Genomic DNA, 21,046 nt, shown 5'->3' on the forward strand with positions numbered 1-21,046 from the left:
CGTCATACAGGTGAAAGACATGGCTGTTAGCGCTCGATTTCACAGTAGTCACTACAAGAAATAGAACATAAAACACACTTAAACAGGCTGCAATACATATATGTGGTGCTGTACACATTTTGTATACCGTGCTTTACAAAATCGAAAGTATTTTTTAATCGGTGTCAGTCAGTGTCCCTTCAAATAAAAGAATGAAGTTGACTTTGAAATATTCGCTGTTGTATCAAAGGGCAAAACAGTGACAATCTACGCACCGTAGCAACGGTACAATAAAGACAGAAGTAAACTTTTTAAACCGAACTAAACTGTTCAACTTCACAGTTTATTGTAGTGCCTAGCCATAAAATTCCCTCCCATTGTGGACGATGTGGGTGGAGTCTTCGAGGAGGCGGAGTCAGGGTGAGGTAACGCTCCTTTTACTCATTTTTTTTTGTTCAGAGGACTGGTGGCCAGCTGCAGGGAGGCAGAGTGTGGAGAAGTGAAAAGAAATAAAGAGCGGAGTCTTGTGCCGACCAAAGGAGTCATTAGAAACAAGCAAGCACGGAATAATCTAAAATACGGCCGTGTGTTAAGACAGGTAAGATTCACTAAATCTACCTTTTCCGACAGATTTTACTGCCCTTAGCGTCTGTGAACGCTTATTTATGTATTTATCGGTTTGTTTGGTGTGTAGTTATTATCGTTTATTCTATTAAAAAAAACATCTTATGTGTTTGTGTGGGGTAATTTCGTTTCTCTTTGTTGCTTACCTGGATGCAAATTCAGATGCTTTCTATTAGGAATTCATTTCCGCATGCCTCAAACCACTACTGCCTGTTGTTAGGGAGCAGCCTACTGCGCCAGCTCTACAGCCACCAAAAGTTTGTTCTCTTGTGGTGGACAGTTTTTTTCTTTCTTTCTTTCTTTTTAAACTTTTTAAAGTGCAAGAGCTCCCTTACTCTCTCTCTGCCCAAAGATAACGACATTTAGCCCCAGTATCGACCATACAGCTACACGTCGTCACTTGTCAATAGACCCCGTCGTGTCGTTGGTTGTTGGTGGTGTTGAAGATAAATCGCTTGGATTTGTGTGTTTCCGTGAATCGGAGACAAAAAAAAAAGATTTTGCCATTTCTATTTCGTCCTTTAACAGAAATGGTGTAAAAGTCACACTGAAGCAGACCCAAAAACAAAAAACATTTTCCCCGTTAACTTATGAAAGATCAGTGGATTAACATAAAATTAGTAAGTAGGTGTTTTAATTGTCTAGTAATGGTGGGTATTATTCACTATTTTTAATGTCTTGAATGTCTATTTTTTTTATAAGAGGTTAGGGTTTTTGTTTTTTGTTTTAGCTTTGGATGTGGTTGGACAAAAACAAGCACTTTCACATCAGATCTTCCGCTTTACCAACTATGACAGTGATGTTGAGTCTGTAAACAAACAGTGTTAGCTAACTGTGCCTGAGGGGATGAGTTGTCCTGGGTGCACATCTGTAACGTATGACAGTGATACATGCTGATGTTTCTTTACCCACCCCCCACACTCCTACGCTGTGCTTCAAGGCAGCAGTGATGTCTCCAGGTGTTGCCAAATCTTCCATGATGTCATTACCTTTGCAGATTCTCAGGACTTGACAGGACAGCTAATCCTGCTTAGGGAGCACAGGAGCACAAATTTCTTTCATTTGATTTCATGTTTAAATCCCCTGAAATCAGCATCCCGTTCAAATGACTTTTATCTTATCGGCTTTTTTCTTATGCGATTAAGTCATCTGCGGTGTCCTCTGCGGCCAACTTTAGTATAGTTTTAAAGTCCTAATTTGACACAGTTGGATTAGGGATTGGAAAGTAAACAGAGCCAATCACTACACCATCAAACTCCAAATCACATTATCCATTGTTCTTTTGTTTGAATTATCTGCAAGCGTCACAAAGCAGCAAGAACAGTGCCAAACAGGTTTGTGGTATCCAGCTGCTTTCTCTACCAATGTTTCCAGTTGAGTTTGCTGACTGTGTGCCAGCTTTAACGGGACAGGGTGCCAATACTTTGTGCCAGAATGGCCTTGCTGAGCTTGCCCTGTGTCATCAAGTAGGAAAGCTGTCCCTGTCTGGAAAGAGTGGATGGGTGGTGGGACAGCAGGGGGGTGACTTACTGTAGATTTCACAGCTACAGCTGTGGTGGCACGGTGATAATCTCCCCCCCCTCCTGCTTAATTCCCTCATACTGTCCTACATTAGCAGAACAAGAGGCCAGGAGATCCTTCGGTTTTAAAAATAGGTCTACACTCTTCAAAGGGGATTACTGTATGGCATACATCCCGCCCTCTTGGTTTTATTTTTTCTGTGGATTCCCCGTCTTGCTTCTGTCTCAGTCCAACGAGGCCTGAGTCCTTTCCAGTTACAGGTGCTCAGCGCACACATTGTGCGACCTCCTCTGTGTTTGTATGTCAGTCTGCCTTTGTGTTTTACTGTTCCCATGGAGAAAAGGGCACAGAGATAAAGTTTCCCGTCAGCTACAACAAGAGTTTCTTTCTTTTAAGGTTGTTTTTTGGGGTGGGTGGGTGAAATAAAAGTGAAGTGGCATGACCACACCAAATCTGCAAAGGGAAAATCTTTTTCTTTCTGATATTATTTATAGAATACAATACAGCTTAGATAAACTGCATTTTCACAATACAAGAATGTGCAAAAGACTGAATGAAGTGAAGGAATAGAAAAGTAATTTTATTTACACTCGACATCCAGTCTGAGTGCATGTTTAAATGTGGCGACTGTGCAGCCAGTGTGCACACTTCAGTATTTGACTGCTGCATTAACCATTGCACATATTGTTCAGGCCTACTAAACATACAGTATGTCATACGGGTACTGGGGTTCTTAAACTGTGACAGAATCTGTGATAAAATTTCTGTGGCCTGTTTCATTGTTGTCTTCCGTGCCGCGATATCGCTGGTTATGCTTGTATGATGAAACTGAAATATTTAAAATTCATTAAGGTACAGAGAGAACTGGAAATGCATCAGAATAACGGTGCTTATTTTCTTGGTCATTATCCAATCAAATGGTTATTCCAGCACCTGTTCTAAACTGGGTCCAAGCTAGAAATTATGTGGCCATTCCTTAATAACTGTTTTACCCTGCACTGCCACATGCTCAGCTGCTACACCCTGCTACATCTACAACACCCCCCAGCATTCTTTGTTTCTGCATTATGTTCTGCTAAAAAAGCTTTCATATAAGTCCAAATTAGACAAAATACACACATCTATTATTTGTTATCCCAAAGTAACCCCTCTAACAACAAGTGCTTCTATATTTTCAATCTTTTCAAACCAGCAATAACTCAAAATAAGTGGCAATTAATTTTGAAATGCATGACATTATCCTTGAATGCAGTTATTAAATTATTAGAAATGTCATCCAAAAATTGCCAGTGTTGTAAAAGATGCCTTCTGTCATGACCAAACTCTAACTTGAGTGTCTAGCAGGGTGCAGTTGAATAACGCTGAGCAAGTGAAGCCGACATTGCCCAGCTGAACTCTACTGATGACAGTCCCTGAAGTTAATTATTTACCTTCAGCAGTTCTCTTGGTTGGATCAAGCAAGGGCAAGAAATGGTCCCGTTACTTAAGATGTCAAAGGCCTAATGGCTGTTTCTTCTCATCACTTGCACTTTAAAAAATAAAAAACATAGGCAAGTCTTCCACATGGGTCATTTCAAGTCAGCTCTTATCAAAGCTGTGTAAAAAAAAAAAACAAAAAAAAACAACTCATGCATCATGCTAACAGCCTTCTAGAAATAGTTGAATCCTCCTGCTGTCATCATGAATACATTACCAGTGATAAGTTTTTCATTACTTACTGTGTGTCCACACAAAGAGGGAGTGAACTGGATTCGGCACTTACTCAAAAGTAGGGCTGCCACAAACGATTATTTTGATAGTCGACTAGTCACCGATTATTTTTGCGATTAGTCGACTAATCAGATCCATTGGATCCATTGGACGTACAGCTTATTGCAGCATGCATCTGCTCTTATATAACTATCATTAGCTTACAGCTTTAAGTGTTTAAGGTATGTGCTAACTAAAAATAAAGACAAGGTGATAGTTTATTAAATTTTAATGAAATTTGCAGATTGTTTCGGTGAAGTTTAATAAACTCCTTGCTATCTAAAATATAACGGGACACCGGAGTATATTCTCGAGCATCTCACACTTCTGATAATCAGTTGTCTGCTTGACGTTTATTCAGCTGTGTAAAAACTATAACTTTAATCTCAGCCAAACCGATTTACTCAGGAACAAATAAAATACTACAAAAAGCCAAACAATAACATTTTTAAGTTATCTAAGTGACTTATATATGTTTAACCTGAGTAGCGAAAGACGGTGGTGGGTTTGAAAACGATTTGCCGGGAGTCTGGTGTTCTCATCGGCTCTAGTGAGCCTAGCCCCCGGCTAGCTATCGAGCTAGTGGGTAACAGACGTCTCCGAAAACGTCGGAGCGCTTTTGAAAAATATGTGGTGTCTTGATAAACTGAGCAAATATTTGAGGTTTACATGGTTACATTCTCGCCTGAAAATATGTTAAACGTTTATTTTGTGACCCACAAAGAATAATAAGAGTAATATTAAAACTAACTAGCTGCCGCCATTGTTGGAAACTGAGCTGGGCAGCGCTATGAATTCTGGGACAGAGTTACTTCTTCTTCTTCGGGGTTTAACGGCAGCTGGCATCCTTGTACATGCAGTGCTGCCATCTTCTGTTTCAGTCCGTTATTACACTCTTAAATCCTACTACTTATTCCTGCGTCTTTTGGGATCTTACAAAGCTTCAAACGACGCGTCGACTATTAAATCAGTCGTCGACGATTCTGATGGTCGACGTAATCGTGACTAGTCGACTAATCGTGGCAGCCCTACTCAAAAGACAAAGTTTTCACACGTGGATGATTTTTGATGAGTCGTATGTCTCAGCATAGCAACTCTGATGAGTTGTGTCATGTTATTATTTTCTTTGCCTCCTCCCTATCCCTTAATCACACTTCTACGAGAGATTCAAGAAAGTAAAGGCAGAAAGGGTGTGGTTGAAACAGAAAGCAAATCAGTGGAGAAGCTCAGCTGTTAATTAGGCAACGTGAGGTCTCTCAAGAAGGGTGGTTTTGCATATGTTGAGTTCAAAATCCATGCTTTAGTCACTGTGGTTGCTTTTCTTTGTTCACTGCTTTTGAAGGATTTTATGCTCTCATGAGTTGCGAATGTTGTGCAACCCTGGCGCCTGTGAGCACTTTTGCAAAAAACTGCATAAACTGAAAAAAGCATGGGCGTTTGAGACAACTGACACTATTATTCTTCCCTCTTTGTTCCTTGAAAGTTGACATTTCCCAGGTTTTCATCTGACAACAACACTGTACGAACCAAACGACGTGTTGTCGGAATAAGTCACTCAATTTTTAACAATGTTAGTTTTGTTTTAGTCTTCTGGAAGATGAACAAACTGTGAATTCAAACTTGTCAGATGAACTTGCAGTACTCTTTAGGGTCCCTTCAGATTTTTGCCCTGCTCTCCCAAGCACACCCCTCCCGCTCCCTCGTGCCTCTAATCTCCCTGAAAAATTAATCATCTGTCACATCGCCTCAGTGCTCAGATACACACTGGTGCGTAGCAGTAGCAGTTCAAGAAAAAACTCCCTGTCAGGCCTTTAAAGGGGGCTTTAGATGCAGCATTGGCTACCAAACTTGGCCCGTGAACACACAGTGCCATCTTGATGTGCTTCAGCCTTTTTGGTTGCGTTCAGTGGGGACAGTTGAGAGTGGTTTCCTTTTCACAGTAACAGCAGTCAATAGGACAATGCAGCTACTCTTTTCCTCTCTACACTAAACAGAGTAACACAGATGCTCACTGTGCTATCAAAAACTCAGCTCGTCCACTTCCTTCCTACCATGAACCAAACAACACGGGGGGGGATCCTTCTTCTTGTTGATAAAAACATAATTCAAGTTTGTTTTTTTGTTTTTTTTTCACATAAGATTTGAATTACACATAAAGCTCAAATATTCCACTATTTAACTTCCACATCTTTATGCTGAGCTCTTTTCCTGGTTTGAAGATAATCTTTGGACATACCTCTACTCCTCCCACAGTATCTGACTTATCATGAACTTCTGTGAACTTTGTTTCTATGCGGGCATTGCATCTGAGTGTTTATTGCTACAGAGATTACACCCCTTTCTACTCACTCCCCCCTCCTTTATCTGTTTTTTGTAATCTGATTCTGGTCTGGACCCAGGCACCTCCTCTGAGACAGCTCACATTTCCTTTGATTCACAGAGAGCTCCCACGGAGACCAAACAACTACGCAGCAGTTTACAGCCACTGCATCCTCTGGCCTAAATCAGCTTATTAAAGCTGCTGCAGTGAATCAACTGACAAATCAAGGCCCATTAGATATTCTGTTGCTTCGCTTTCTTTCTTTTTTTAAATTCTTTGGCTGAGGCTGCTTGTTGTTTTGGGAAGGCTTCCAGATCAGGGAAGAAGGAGATGCACTCTGCCACATTTACACAAATTCACTTGGTGTGTTGCACAAGTGCATAGGAGTATTGTGTTGTTGGCTGTCTCTTCTCTCTAGGCACTTGGTATGGTGACGTTGCGCTGGTCTGGATTTGATCAACTGCCTGTCACAGTCAGTTGACAAATGCTTTCTCTTAGAGTTTGTGCTTTACACAATCTGGGCTTCAAGCTGTGTTCTTCCCCAGTACCTTATCGCAGTTTGTAACTTCTCCTAATAAACTTCCCATCTCAGAGCAGACAGCCCAGAAATGTTGGTGAGTCAGACAATGTTGACCACCACTTCCTGTCACCCACCATGGTAAATCCATTAGCTGTGCACTGCTTCACATCCTCCCTTATTGATTTATAGCAAACAGCTATCCAGCCCCAGCTGCTGCCATTACAGTGTCATAGTATCTATTGTTGTACAAGTAAGGCATGAGGGGGAACCAGAAGGGTTTGTGAATGTGTTAACTTGTTTCCTGTCATGGCAGCTGAACCCCGGGTCTATGGAGAGAGGATGCAGAGAGGAAAATGTCAACTGTACTGCAGACTCAGCTGGCTGAACTGGCCATTTACTGTGTCAGGAGGATTGGGCTGTGGGAGTGCAGGGTGTGTGTTAAAGCCATCTGGGAAACGGTTTATTGCAAGAAGAGTGTGGCTTACATGTCTGGGGACATGAATGTGATTGGGTGTGTGCATGTGCATGGGAGGCTGTCCTGTATGTCAAATTGTTTATCTATTCCAGTGCTATAGGAAGCTGTTCACTAATATAATAAAGTTTATTTGCTTGTTACTTTAAATAAGTTTAGCAAGGTTGTTCACACAGCCACCAGATAAGGATGTTTCTAAAGCCCAGTTATAATCCTCCCATAACTGTGAGAAATGTTTAATTATCATAAACAGTTTTTTCCTTCCTTATGTAACGGAAAGAAAACATGATGGAAATATGAGTATTTCTCTCCTCTCTCTACATTAAATATGAAGCCGCTGCCTGAGGACAGTTAGCATAGCTTAGCTTGGCGTAAAAATGACAGGTTGTAGTTTCACAGGAGAAAAAAAATATGAAAAAAAACATATTTACAAATATTTTAATATTTAGACCTGTGATGCTTTTTTTTCTTCCCCCCCCCCAGTATTTATGCTTTAAAACAAAAATCCATAGAAAGTAAAACAGAAAAAAGCAACAGAAATATTATTTACACCCCAGCCTGCTAAATCGACATGTGGCTCAGCAACATTTACTACAAATACTGTAAAGTATGTGAACAGCCTCTTGAACACAACTGCAATATGAGCAAAGTTTATCTGAAGCCCCCCTGGGCCTCTTGCCTGACCTGATTCATTCCTGCTGTGATACAAAGAAGAGCTTACACCAGCAAAGTCAAAATCTGGCCTGCTGGAATGTTTTTCATTACTATGCTCCGTTTGCAACTGTAAAGCTATAATTATTGGGAGGATACTGAAAGGAATAAAATGTAAGATCCCCTCTAGCCATTAGGTGTATTCTTCCTCACACATCCAAGCACTCTTCTGCCACACCCTTTCTGAGAGCCTGTCACTGCTGAAGAGACACTCCCTTTCCAACATGCCTGAGGGATTTGCATGATAGTAAATGTGTTCTCATTACAGAGATTAGAGTTACTCATCCTTTGTCACAGTAGTCTTGTCCCTACAGAGAAAAGCCTGCACAGTAAAACCAGTTTCAGCAATTTAACATTTCTGAGTAAGTCAGTGAGTAAAGTTTAGATAAGGTTGGTGTGTTCTCCCCTTTTCTTTATTATTTTTTTTCCCTCCCAGAAACAGATTGACGACTCAGACTGAATATGCAACACTAGTGTGGAATGTCACAGCAGCGTTTGAGCGCTGGGCCCTGATCAAGATCCATCTCTGCTTTGCTTTTCTGTTGCAACTCACTCCTCCCTCACTGGCAGCTTTTACTGATACACATTCCTGGTTTTACTGTGCAGGCTTTTTGGTTTTTTTAAGCCTCCTAAATCATCATCCGCAGAGGCTGTTGCTTAACAAGATAGTGGGAGGTGACGGGTGTGTGAAAAGTGTTTTCCTGAAGTATGGCTTCATGTCACTGTCTGTGTGGGTGTATAAATGGCAGTGGGAATGACTATTCAGGAGAAAGGCACTTCACAGTGAGAGTGAAAGGACATATTACTGATTAACTGGAAGAGAACAAAGTTCAGTCACAACAGCACGCACCATCAGCTCTTTGTTGGCACTGAACAATGGGAGAAGGCTGGGTTAGACTTTATAATCATCAGAACATAGAAAACTGTGTTCACTCAGGGTTTTTTTTTTTTTTTTTTGCTTTGATCTTTTATTCTTTTAAATAATTTGTAGCCTACCCCTTCCCCAATAGATTTTTTTTTCTCAAATGGAGGAAAAAAGAGAATAAGAAAGCCCAAGAGGAAAAGACAAATTATCAACAAACAAGTGCCCAGAGCTTCAGACTTTAGATTGGACAGCAGATAAAACCCTCACAGCACAGCGTTTCAGCGGACTTTCAGTTACCTAGACAATATGCGGGGCGTGTCACTGCATTGCAACAGTTGACTGAACCCGCTGCCTCGCCCAGGAAAACAAAGACTACACAAACACTGACCCTGATTTACAGACAACAGGAAGGTACATACATTCTGCACCAAACTCAGATGTGTACTGTTTGTTATAAATGGATCATTATACTTTTATCTGTTTTAAAACCTTTGAAAAAGTTAGTGAAGCTGTATCTTGTTTTTTGTCCAGTTGTTCCCGTTGCCCTGTTAACCAGTGCTCGTAATTTTTTAAAAGGTGGCCACACCTTTACTGAGAAAGGTAGAAATGCACGGGGAATGTTGGTACAGTTGTGTTATCTGTAAGGTAACGTGTAGCTGCAAGCACAGACAGCCCTCTGTGGCCTGGTCCTGCAGGATCTCAAGTGAGACTCAATACATGGGAAACTCGTAGAGCTGCTGCTCTCTGAAAGTGAAATGAAGGAAAATGTTGCCAGTGCACATGAACCGTATAGTAAATAACTTTGTGTTGAAAAGTAAATGTGTCGACGTATAAATGAGTTTTTCGTTAAACAAAGTGGCGCGTACAGAAAACTGAGGACAGACGCTGAAAAATGGTGAAAATTTCTTCTTCGTATCAATTTTAATGAAAAACAAAGCCGCTAGCAACAGTAATGCATGCACATCAGATCAAATAAGTAGCGTGAGAAAACTAGACTGACTCAAATACATTCTTTGTTCTTGTTTTTACAAGTTGTAATTGCATGCCCATTGATCAGCTTCAATTCAAGTATTTTCCATTTTCTTAACATTGTTTAGTACATTTTGTTCCATGGAACTGAGGGCGCGTATAGGTAAAGGTGGTAATTTAAGTGTTTATGGCTCATTATATGCTAGCACAGAAGCTTGCCATTGTGGGTTTTAGCCCCAACTTGTTTTATTAATAGTCAAGACGGAAGATATGCAGAGCTGCTTATTACATGCAGAACCACAGTAAGCTAAAAACAGCTGTCATACAGAAGGGTTTTGAAGATTAAAGCTTTTTTTTTTCCACTTGCTTGTTTGTCTCTACTGTGTGTGGATCATCTCTGTTTTTGTAATATAGTTTTTGTTATTTATGGCCAATTATGCAACAAGCTCTGTGAATTAAATCTGAGATTTCTTATTCTAAGCGCGCTCTCAGAAAATGCACACACCCTCATATATTAAGTACATCTGTAGCAAAACCATCACACACATAACCCATCCCGGCGATATGTTCGGCAAACAATCCTGTAAAAGTCTAACATTTGAAAACGCTCATAAGCAGCAAAGTGAATGCAATACTGTAGACTGTATGACACATCCAGTGACCAGCAGCTATTGCGAATGCAGGTTTCTCTGAAATTCAGGGTGAATGACATTAAGACTACAGAACTATGCAGAAAACTTCCATGCATGTTGTAACCATGGGGGTTTATTTTGGGTCTGGGAGGCCACTTCCAAGAATAATCTGTCTTCCTGTATACAAAAACACCACTATTACATTGAATTTTTCTGAGAGGATACATTTACGTTTTCCTCATAATCTTTTCTAAATATTTCACATGTACTAGTTTTGCTCTTTTTTTGCAGAGGGTTTAATGGCGAAGCACATTAAAAACCTAACTGCAGTTCAGCCATGTAGAAACCTGTCGGGGGTGAGAGGAAGTATTTGCATGATAAACCAAGAGCATGATGAACAAACATGCACCGACAGGTAGCAGGTAGTTGCACAAGTTGGGGGATTGTTAAAGTGAAACCAAGTATTTAGCGGACTTAAGTAGTTTATTTGGCCTCTATGATTAAGGGTTGTAGTTTTAAAATCCAGGTTTTTTGGTGGGCATGTAAATATAAAGACAAAATTAAAGTGAAGGTAAGGGTGTGTGTTGTTGGGGTTTTTTGGTTGTTTTTTATTACTTTAAAGGTGTGTTGGGGAGTCATCTACATACACACTTTCAAAGTGGAATTGAAACCTGATGAGCAGGTTCCTGATTGCCACATATCAGCAGTGGGCTGCTCCCATGACTGCATTGGTGGAGACCTGGGGTTAAAGGTCACTCACCCTGCTTAGCATTTTTACATTACAGCTGTCACTTTACTCACTTTGCTCTCCCTTCTCTCTTTGCAAGTCACTCTGCTCAGTGCTTTAATTTCCAGATCAGTGTGAACACTAAGTGGGGAAGTGTCCAACTCGTGCCACCCCCATACTCAGTAAGCTGTCTCGTGCAAAGAAGTAGACAGTTTATTCACTAATTCGTGCAAAAAGGGTTTGTAGGAATGCGTGTATTTACCCGTTGTATGAGGTGAAATGGTGGAAACACTGACGTTGGATTTCTCTGTGTGTTTGTTTTTAGGTTTGCTCCATCGGAAGAAAGGATGGCAATGCAGAGTAAGTAAATCAGCTCAATTTCATGATCATATTTTATGTTCCGATTTTTATTTCCTCTTCTGTAAATTCTGTTTTGACAAGGCAGCAGCTTAATGTTGGTTGTATTTGTGTGATTCGTTGATTTCACCTCAGTCTCTATCACTTCATTCAAAATAGACCTGAACAGTTTGAGCTTGACCTTTTCTACTTCCAAGTATTGTGTTCAGTGTTTGCATTGAAATCACTTCCTTAAAATAAAGTATAACTACAGGTTCCTGCTATAAAATTTTTATTACTTTGGTTAAAAAAAACAACTGTGTTTATCTTGGGAGAAAGAAAAACTGATCTACACAAAGGTTTTAATAAAGAGCAGTTTCTTAATCTTCATGAAATCTGTTAATTACTTTAAGTTACTTTTAAAACCTTTGATTTCCTCTCTCCTTCCTTGGCAGTGCGTGAGATGGAAACTGGCAAAGTAAAGGTGGCAGAGTGGCAACAGACGATGTATGGTCTAGACTCAGGCATCCAGTCTGGAGCCACCACAGTCAGAGATGATGACGGCGATTTCACCATATCTAAGCAGTACACCATGACCAGCACTGTGACAATGCAGGAGCCTGGTAAGGACAGACCAGCTAACATGCTGTAACTTTGGCTTAAATACACCTAGACTACATCATCATCCTCATCATCTCGCTTCTCAATAGACATGGATCCCCAAAGCGTTATGACCAGAGCTCAGAGGGTGCGAGCTGCAATGTTTCCAGAGACACTGGAGGGAGGCACCACCATTCTGTCGACTCAGACAGACCCGTCCCAGATGACTAACGTCCAGCGCCTGGCCGAGCCCTCTCAGATGCTCAAGACCGCCATCATCCATCTGATCAACTACCAGGACGATGCCGAGCTAGCCACACGTGCCGTGCCAGAGCTCACCAAACTGCTCAACGATGAAGACCAGGTGATGAAAACGAAGATGTGCCCGCGTCGATACAAACAAACACAGTCTATAAATATTTTGTTAAACTTTCTAAAATAATTACTAAGTCATTAATGGATCTAGCGAAGGAATAAGTTTAAAATTGTGCTAATAATAAGACATCAATACTGTGGTCATGTCTGTGTGCTAAATATAGTGCTGGCTGCAGTCTTCATGCTTATACTGGCATGAGGATTGATAACAATAAATCCGAATCAGTCAAAACATCACAAAATATGCCAGCCAAACTCAGTTCACTCATTCTTGTGTAATTTCCTTGATGGAAACAAACTGTAAAGCGTTAAACTTGCTTTCCCTGGGGATTGTGTACTGCCTAGCCCACCACCCTTAGCAGTAGCTTTCTATTTTTGACCAAATAAGTCAAATAATTGAAGGTTATCTAGATTGCTGATAATTACTAAGTGAATATCAAATTCAGAAAAAAATGCCATGTACATTGTATTACCTTCTGAATAGGAAGATTTAAGAACTTTGGTGTTTAATTTTCCCTTGTACAAATTAACTCATACCTTCCCCTTCCATCTCTCATAAGGTGGTAGTCAGCAAGGCTGCACAGATTGTGAACCAGCTTACACGCAAGGAGGCATCCCGCCGTGCACTGATGCAGTCCCCTCAGATGGTGGCGGCCGTGGTGCGAGCCATGCAGAACACAAGCGACATGGAGACGGCAAAAGCCACGGCCAGCATCCTCCACAACCTGTCCCACCAGAGAGAGGGCCTGCTCTCTATCTTCAAGTCAGGAGGAATCCCTGCTCTAGTCCGCATGCTCAGGTGCTGCTGGTTTACAAATGGGTCAAATTTTCACTTGTGGTCTGCTAGAAATACTTTTTTATTATGGTTAATAGGACATATTTGCATTAAAAACTCAAAATATTTTAGAAAAGTCACTCAAAGTTGCATTAAATCCTTGTTAAGATGCGCTCTGTGGCAATGTGTTGAAGTATTTTCCAGTGCAGCTACCGTGCAGTTATATGTAGAAGGAAATAACAGTTTGTAGTAAGTTTTTAATATTATTTGAGTAAGCTGCCAGCATTAGCCTTCAATGCTGGAAGCCTGGTGGGAAGCTTTATTGTTCCTCCCATCAGCTAGATCTAAATGGAACAAGATGATTAACTTCTGTCCAATGAACAAGTGAGCTTTTGACTCACAGGGATTACTGGTAAGGGCACTGACGTATTTGAAGCTTAGGCCATGCTCACTATGAGCTATCAACCACTAACTAATATATACATATATCTGGTGGAAAATAAGGAAAAACACAATTGGCTCAAACGAAAAATAGACAGGATTATTTTGCGACGCACGCTAAACACGCATGTTTCTCTTCCTCGTTGCTCCCACAGCTCCCCTGTGGAATCTGTGCTCTTCTACGCCATCACCACGCTTCACAACCTGCTGCTGCACCAGGAAGGAGCTAAGATGGCCGTTCGTCTGGCAGATGGACTGCAGAGAATGGTTCCCCTGCTGAAGAAGAGTAACCCCAAGTTCCTGGCCATCACCACAGACTGTCTGCAGCTGCTGTCATACGGCAACCAGGAGAGCAAGGTGTGTGTGAATTTATTATTTTAGTTTGCACTTGTTTTGTTACCACGTGCTTACGTTACACAATGACTGCAATCTGAAACCGTCGACAGTGCCGTGCGTGTGTGTGCATGTGTTTTGCTTTGGGTGTGGCATGAGAACAGAGGTGTTCAGGTGCTGGCTGGGTGTGGTTGTTTGTTTGCTTGGTGTAATGAATTGACAGGTGCCAGGAAAGTCATGGCTTAGTTAGAAGTGTGCATTGTAAAATGTAAGAATTTGTTTTCATAAAGGTCTTTGTTTAACAGCTGATCATCCTTGCCAACGGGGGCCCCGAAGGTCTCGTTCATATCATGAGAAACTACAACTACGAGAAGTTGCTGTGGACCACAAGCCGTGTGCTCAAAGTCCTCTCTGTGTGCCCCAGCAACAAACCCGCCATTGTAGAGGCTGGTATGTGATATAGGTTTTCTGTGTTGAAACACCTGTGTGCACAAGCTAGTCATACAGGTGTGTCAGCTTTGTGTTATCTGAACAGGGGCCAATGGCTCCTTGGTAACTGTGTTTCTTGATAGCATAATTTATTAAATGTTGTTGAGAGCTGAGTAATTTTACTTCTCTCTTCCCTGCAGGTGGCATGCAGGCTCTAGGCAAACACATTACTGGCTCTAGCCAGCGTCTGACGCAAAACTGCCTTTGGACTCTCAGGAACCTCTCTGATGCTGCCACCAAACAGGTCTGAGTCCAGCTTTACTTACTTACTTTTTTTTTTTCTCACGTTCTTTTTGCTATATTTCCACCCACCAGTAACTAATGGGGAATATCTATCTTTTTTTCTTTCTTTCAGGAGGGTATGGACAGCCTGCTGCAGCAGCTGGTTGGCCTGCTCAGTTCAGATGACATCAATATGCTCACCTGTGCGACCGGCGTCCTGTCTAACCTCACATGCAACAATGCCCATAACAAATCTCTGGTCACTCAGAGCAATGGCGTTGAGGCTCTCATCCATGCCATATTGCGTGCCAGTGAGAAGGAGGATGTGACTGAACCCGCCATTTGCGCTCTACGCCATCTGACTTCACGCCACCAGCAGGCTGAGATGGCACAGCATGCAGTGAGGAAACATTATGGCATCCCTCCCATTGTCAAGCTGCTCAACCAACCCTACTACTGGCCTGTCATCAAGGTAGTTAAAAGAGGGAAGGATATTCTAAAGTGGGGCAAAAATGTGCGCAACAGAAATGTGGTAATTTATGGAAGAAAGGATCTGACTGAAAGAAGGTGGTTTTATGCTGGAAAAAATATTAAAGACTGTGAAATAAGTACTTTAAAGAGTTCAGTGGTAGACACTGGGAGCTGGACAGATGGCCAAAGTGGATGGCAAGTAGGGCAGAGAGCCAGAGTTTCAGCCATCCTGAAAGAGCATGAAATGCACATGACAGCAGGAGCAGTATGTTTTACAAGACTGGGATTTAGGGGGAAAAACAGAACACCACATTCTAATGAAAACAAAAGTTTGAGATCATTCCAGTCATTTTACTTGCTGACCAATAACAGAACTGCATAATCAGTCTATCTTTGCTTGTTTTTTCTTGCCTGAAGGCTGCGGTTGGCCTGATCCGTAACCTGGCCCTGTGCGACGAGAACCAGGCCCCTCTGAGGGATGCAGGAGCAGTCCCCCGTCTGATCAACCTACTGCTCAAAGCCCACCAGGATGCCCAGAAACATGGCTCATCCAACCAGCAGACATACCAGGTACATGATGGGCTCATGTCAAAGGACGTTTATGATCCCTCTGTCGACATTGTAGCATTTCTGTAGAATCACATTTTTTCTATTCATGTTTTGTTCTCAGGATGGAGTGAGGATGGAGGAGATTGTGGAGGGCTGCACAGGAGCTTTGCACATACTAGCCAGAGATCCTGTTAACAGAGCAGAGATCGCCAATCTCCAGACCATTCCTTTGTTTGTCCAGGTAAACAAAGAAACAGAAACGAAGCCTTTACAATTAGCTTTGTGACGGCCTGTCTATGAAATGCGCTTAATAAATAAACTTCACTTACTTACTTTCAATTCGCACTTATGTTTGTTTTTCTTAAACTTATTTTTTTCTTGTCTTCTACAGCTTCTCTACTCTCCAGTGGACAACGTGAAGCGCGTGGCAGCAGGCGTCCTGTGCGAGCTGGCAGTGGACAAACCATCAGCTGAGCTCATCGACGCCGAGGGCGCTTCGGCTCCACTGATGGAGCTGCTGCACTCCAACAACGAGGGCATTGGTAAAACATGCACATAATGCACTGTAATTAGCTTACTGTAACGTAGCATTTAGTCATAGATGGAAAATAACAAAGTCGATTTACTCAAGTGCTGTGCTTACTGTAAGTGCAGTTTCCAGGCACTTGCACAAGTCCATTTTGCGAGTCATTATACTTTTCTACGCATTCCATAATGAAATGTTGCAAACTACATTTTAAGAATACACAATAATGGAAACATTGTTGTGTGAAATTCTGTTTTCTTGTTGTTAGGTTCTGTCTTTATTGTAGATGCTACAGAAACACCAGCTTGTTGTCCTGGTTAATTCAGTTTAACAAACAAGAAGATATAACATGCTAATATGTACACTTTAGCACTGCAGGTACTCATATTTTGGGCTGTTTTATTCTGTTTTGTTGTTGTTGTTTTTTAAACCCTGTTTCCATTTTATTTTATGCTGACGCAGGTTAACTGGCTGTAGCTCAGGGGTGGGCAATCTCAGTCCACGAGGGCCGGTGTCCCTGCAGGTTTTAGATCTCACCTTGGGTCAACACACCTGAATCACATGATTAGTTCGTTACCAGGCCTCTGGAGAACTTCAGGACATGTTGAGGAGCTAATTTAGCCATTTAAATCAGCTGTGTTGGTTCGAGAACACATCTAAAACCTGCAGGACACCGGCCCTCGTGGACTGAGATTGCCCACCCCTGCTGTAGCTTCACATTTAGAAGCTCTTGCAGATACAACAGTCTGTCACTATAATTACATTGCTAAGGAGGAAAAAGCCCAAATGAACCCAATGAAGTATAATAAGCCTTAAATAAACAGGATGTAGCTGCACATTTCTTTATCAGGAATGACTTCAGGTAGGAAGGATTTCACACCAAAAAAATAAAATGCATTTTTTTGTCTTATATGCTCTCTGTTATACTTGTAAACTCTAAAACGTTGAGCTCTAGATGTTTAAAAAGGCCACGCTTACTCATAGATCAACCACTGTAAATCGCACTGTTGGTCATTTTATTTTGCACCAATGTGCTGAAGCTCAAAGTAAAGGACATTCTGTTCCAGATATTAAGCTTTCAAAGTTTATTAACTAACGCTGACCCCGACCACTGACTGTTTTCTTATTCTTTCCCCTCCAGCTACTTACGCCGCAGCCGTCCTCTTCCGCATCTCCGAGGATAAGAACTCAGACTACAGGAAGCGAGTGTCTGTGGAGCTCACACACTCTCTGTTCAAAAACGATCCCGCTGCCTGGGAGATGGTGAGTGGGTGTGGCACCCTCTGATGCACCAACACGACAGCTGAAGATTAATGAAGATTCTCGTAGACTTGTTTATTCACGTCGGTTGTTTCTGTGTCAAATACATCTTGGCATTTTTGTGGCATTAAAAATCTTTCTATATCAAAGTGTTGGCTTCATTTGACCTTTGCCCTCTCGTGACTTATCTGCAGGCCCACAACACAGTTGTCATGGAGGGACCCTATCCCGATGGTGAGTAACTGTGGCTGAAATGTGCACATACAGCACATTCCTCAGCAGTGGGTCACTACACCACGGAGAGCAGCCGCAGCATGAAAGCGCAATAATTTGTTAGCAGGTTGCCTCCCTGCTGCTGCTTACAAACTACTTTCATTATTTGGTAGCTATAAGAATGAGCTCAGCACAAAAAACAAATGGCTACTTATTTTTCATGTACCGTAAAGTAAAATTTTTAATTTGAGATTCGCATGAACCGTCAGTTATATCTTCTTAAATTAATTTTAAACTTGCTTTTTTTATCAATTCTTTCCATCTGTGCTTTGTTAGTTATATAATTTTTCCCCAGTCAAGGTGTATTATACCAGAATCTAAGAAAATCTAAAACGAATACATTGAAAACAACATTGTGTTTGTTTGTTTCTGTGTTTGATTTCCTGATACATCATTTCCTTTTCATTATTATCAAGTTAAGGTCTTCCTCTCGCCCCCATTGTGGTGTTTCTTCATTATCTATGTTTGCATCTTCGTCCTATCCTTTCCTTTACTTGCCTTTTTTCCTTTTATGGTTTTGGTATTTTGTTTCTTACTCTGATCCAACTAAGTAAAAAAAATAAAAAAATAAATCTTTTTTTTTTTTCTCCCTCAGTTTGATCCCAGTAATCCAGAAATGTGCCTTAATATAATAATTACACATCTTGTTTTGCAGAGCTAGATGCTGGTTTCCAAGGATACGGATATCCAGGTGACATGCCCATGGACAGCATGGATGGAACTATGATGCATGACGAATACGCAGCCAGTTTGCCCTACGAAAGACAACAGTACCCACCTGACCATTATTAAGGTCAGTAGATGCTAATGTTACTTCAGCCAGTCATCTTACTTTATTTAGACTCAGCTGATCGGGACTGTGTGAGAAATAATGCCATTTGTTTGTGTGTGTGCACAAAGTCCAAGCTTCAAAAGCATAATCTTGAACTTGTATAAGTAAAAGATCAAATTCTTATGTTCTCTGGGGTTTCTTAAAAACACAGAAGAAACACTTAAATGCCTTTTACAGCGTGTAGAATTTATCTCTGTACTTTTTTGAAATGTTATTTTCTTGTTATATATTGTGATCAGCCACAATATTTAAACCACTTGTGTGATATCCACTGTATAAGATCCTGTGGGAGTGTCCTGTAGTGTCTAACAGTGGGTCATTGACAGCGGATGATTTGGATGTTGGGAATTGTGAGGCGGCTTCTCTGTGCAGCCTGAAATTATCAGTAAAAATTAGATTCTTGGGAATTTGGCGATTGGGTAAACATCTTAAGCCATTTCTGTGGGTGTTGCGAGGCGTGTCATCCACATTAATACCGTGACCTAGCGTTTCCCAGCAGAACATTAAATTATAAAGAGATGATCAATGCCATTGACTTCACTTATCAGTGGTTTTAATGTAGTGTACTAATGCACTTTAAAAGCACTGCAGCCTGTACCTCTGAAATGCTTTAACAGCAAAATGTTATCACCCTTTTTCAAATAAAGTCCTGCTCATTTCAGAGCAAGGAAAAAAGATAAAAACACTTTTTTGTTTTTGTGAAATAATAACTTTCTTTTTTAAAATTGTATTCTTTCAGGGGAAAGAAGCAGACGAGGAGAAGGCAGCAAAGAGCTGATTTAGGATGTAACGGGACACAGAAGAGTAGAACGTGGTCATCACGAAAGGTCTTTTTCCTCTGCTCGCCACCTGATGTAATATATACAATTATTGCCGAGTATGGGACTCATAATCTTAACAGGGCTCAACTTTGTTTTATAGCATAATTTTGCAGATTATAATTTTGACATTGATGCTTGTAGTTTGTTTTGTTTTTTTAAGAACCTTCTAAGAGTGAGTGCATGAGTGTGCGTGGTTGTTTACGCTTTTGGGTGGGTATTCTATGCCAAAGATATTTTATTTTGTGATGATAATCGTAGCTTTTTCTTTTTTTAAGAAAAGAAAGAAAAAGAGAATAATAGTTGAAAACACTGCCAGAGGTGGCTCAGCGTGCACAGTGCACCAACTCACCAACTCCGCTTAACGCCTTTGTAAGACACATTTCTGACTTTGCTGTAGTTTTGGCTCTATATACTGTCAGTTTTCTCACACCGTGGCCCAAGAGTCAGCGAAGAGGTGGTTAACGCTCCTTTCATGTGTCACAAAATTTAGTAGACGTGAGCAAATGGGGAGAAGCGGAGATACTCGAGCTAACACTGTACAGCTGCTCCCTTCTCTTCTGTAATCATCTGATGCGTTTTATTTGGACTGTAGTTGATCAGTACGGTTGCTTTATTTGTTTGTTTGTTTTCAAGAGTCATCTTCAACTTTTATAAGTTATTTACTGGGAAAGTTTCACATTATGCACAATTACCAGAAAATAAGGAAAGAGATGCCTTTGATTTTAAAATGAATTTAGAGAGGAAATCATATGTAGCCACTGAAAAAAAACCTCATTTACATACTTGTGCAACAGATTTGTCCAACTCCGTAGTAAACACATGAGATAATACAGCTGTGGTTGAAAAAAAAAAAAAACTACTGACAGGGAAATTTGTCTTTCTACTTATTAAGAGTTTTTACTTAAATTTTGTTTAATAAAAATAAAGGATATATATTCAAAATGTTCTTGTGTTCATGTTTATTGAGTTATAAATCAGAAATGTGCTTTTTCTCGTTTTCTGTACATCCATTTTCTTACGCTTATCATTTGGGTCCAACCCAGTACGAGGATGGTACATCTAATGGTTGTCTGCTGGGTTTATATCGTCTGTTTAGGCAACACCCAGTTGAACAGTTTCTGATTATACACCTGCTATTTTCTTTTTGTTGTTTTTTTTAAGCAAGTTCTTTATTACTCTTGTCATTAGTAGTCTGATTCAAAGGCAAAAATGGTTTCATTGGCTACACTGCTTTCAGTTTGAAAATAGACATTTCTCTACAAAAAAAGTCATTTAATTGTGTTTCCAATTTATGGGTAAAAGAAACATTTCCTGCCGCTGAAGCTTTAAAGATCCTCTCGGAGCCAAATTAGTGCTGAAGGTGTTCAAGTAAGAGACGACTGCAACATCGGTGGAGAGGACGTATTGTTTGTCATATGTTTTTATGATCACCCTGAAAAAAATCAACAAGTTGAAACACATTACAAATAAAATATAAATGAAGTGTTGCTGAACTTGCTCCATGCACCTTGTTTGCAGATGAAGTCGTGCCAGGAACTTCTTAAAAGCTCGGCTCTCATTACATTCTGCTGCATGAATGTAATGCACATCATAATCTGGACAGGTGACACCCTCTTAAGCACTGTTTCAGCACTTTTTAAAAAAAAAAAAAAAC

General features: G+C 40.8%; 1 protein-coding gene across 1 annotated transcript; it reads left to right on the plus strand.

Moving 5' to 3' along the window:
* The first annotated feature begins 414 nt into the window (after positions 1-414).
* Positions 415-20,337, plus strand: jupa (junction plakoglobin a). Its single transcript, XM_026170113.1, has 16 exons — positions 415-577; positions 11,415-11,449; positions 11,881-12,048; positions 12,136-12,389; positions 12,961-13,199; positions 13,772-13,973; positions 14,255-14,399; positions 14,579-14,682; positions 14,794-15,132; positions 15,549-15,701; positions 15,802-15,921; positions 16,072-16,222; positions 17,348-17,469; positions 17,661-17,700; positions 18,395-18,532; positions 19,311-20,337. The coding sequence occupies exons 2-15, from the start codon at positions 11,437-11,439 to the stop codon at positions 18,529-18,531; spliced, it is 2,187 nt and encodes a 728-aa protein (XP_026025898.1). The 5' UTR covers positions 415-577; positions 11,415-11,436; the 3' UTR covers position 18,532; positions 19,311-20,337.
* Positions 20,338-21,046: the final 709 nt, after the last annotated feature.

Source organism: Astatotilapia calliptera, chromosome 6 (assembly GCF_900246225.1).
Source record: "Astatotilapia calliptera chromosome 6, fAstCal1.2, whole genome shotgun sequence".
NCBI classification, from domain to species: Eukaryota; Metazoa; Chordata; class Actinopteri; order Cichliformes; family Cichlidae; genus Astatotilapia; species Astatotilapia calliptera.

Coding starts and splice junctions, on each gene's coding strand:
- jupa (XM_026170113.1), top strand. Junction 13,200..13,771: donor GCTCTAGTCCGCATGCTCAG/GTGCTGCTGGTT, acceptor TTGCTCCCACAG/CTCCCCTGTGGAATCTGTGC. Junction 14,683..14,793: donor CTGATGCTGCCACCAAACAG/GTCTGAGTCCAG, acceptor TCTTTCTTTCAG/GAGGGTATGGACAGCCTGCT.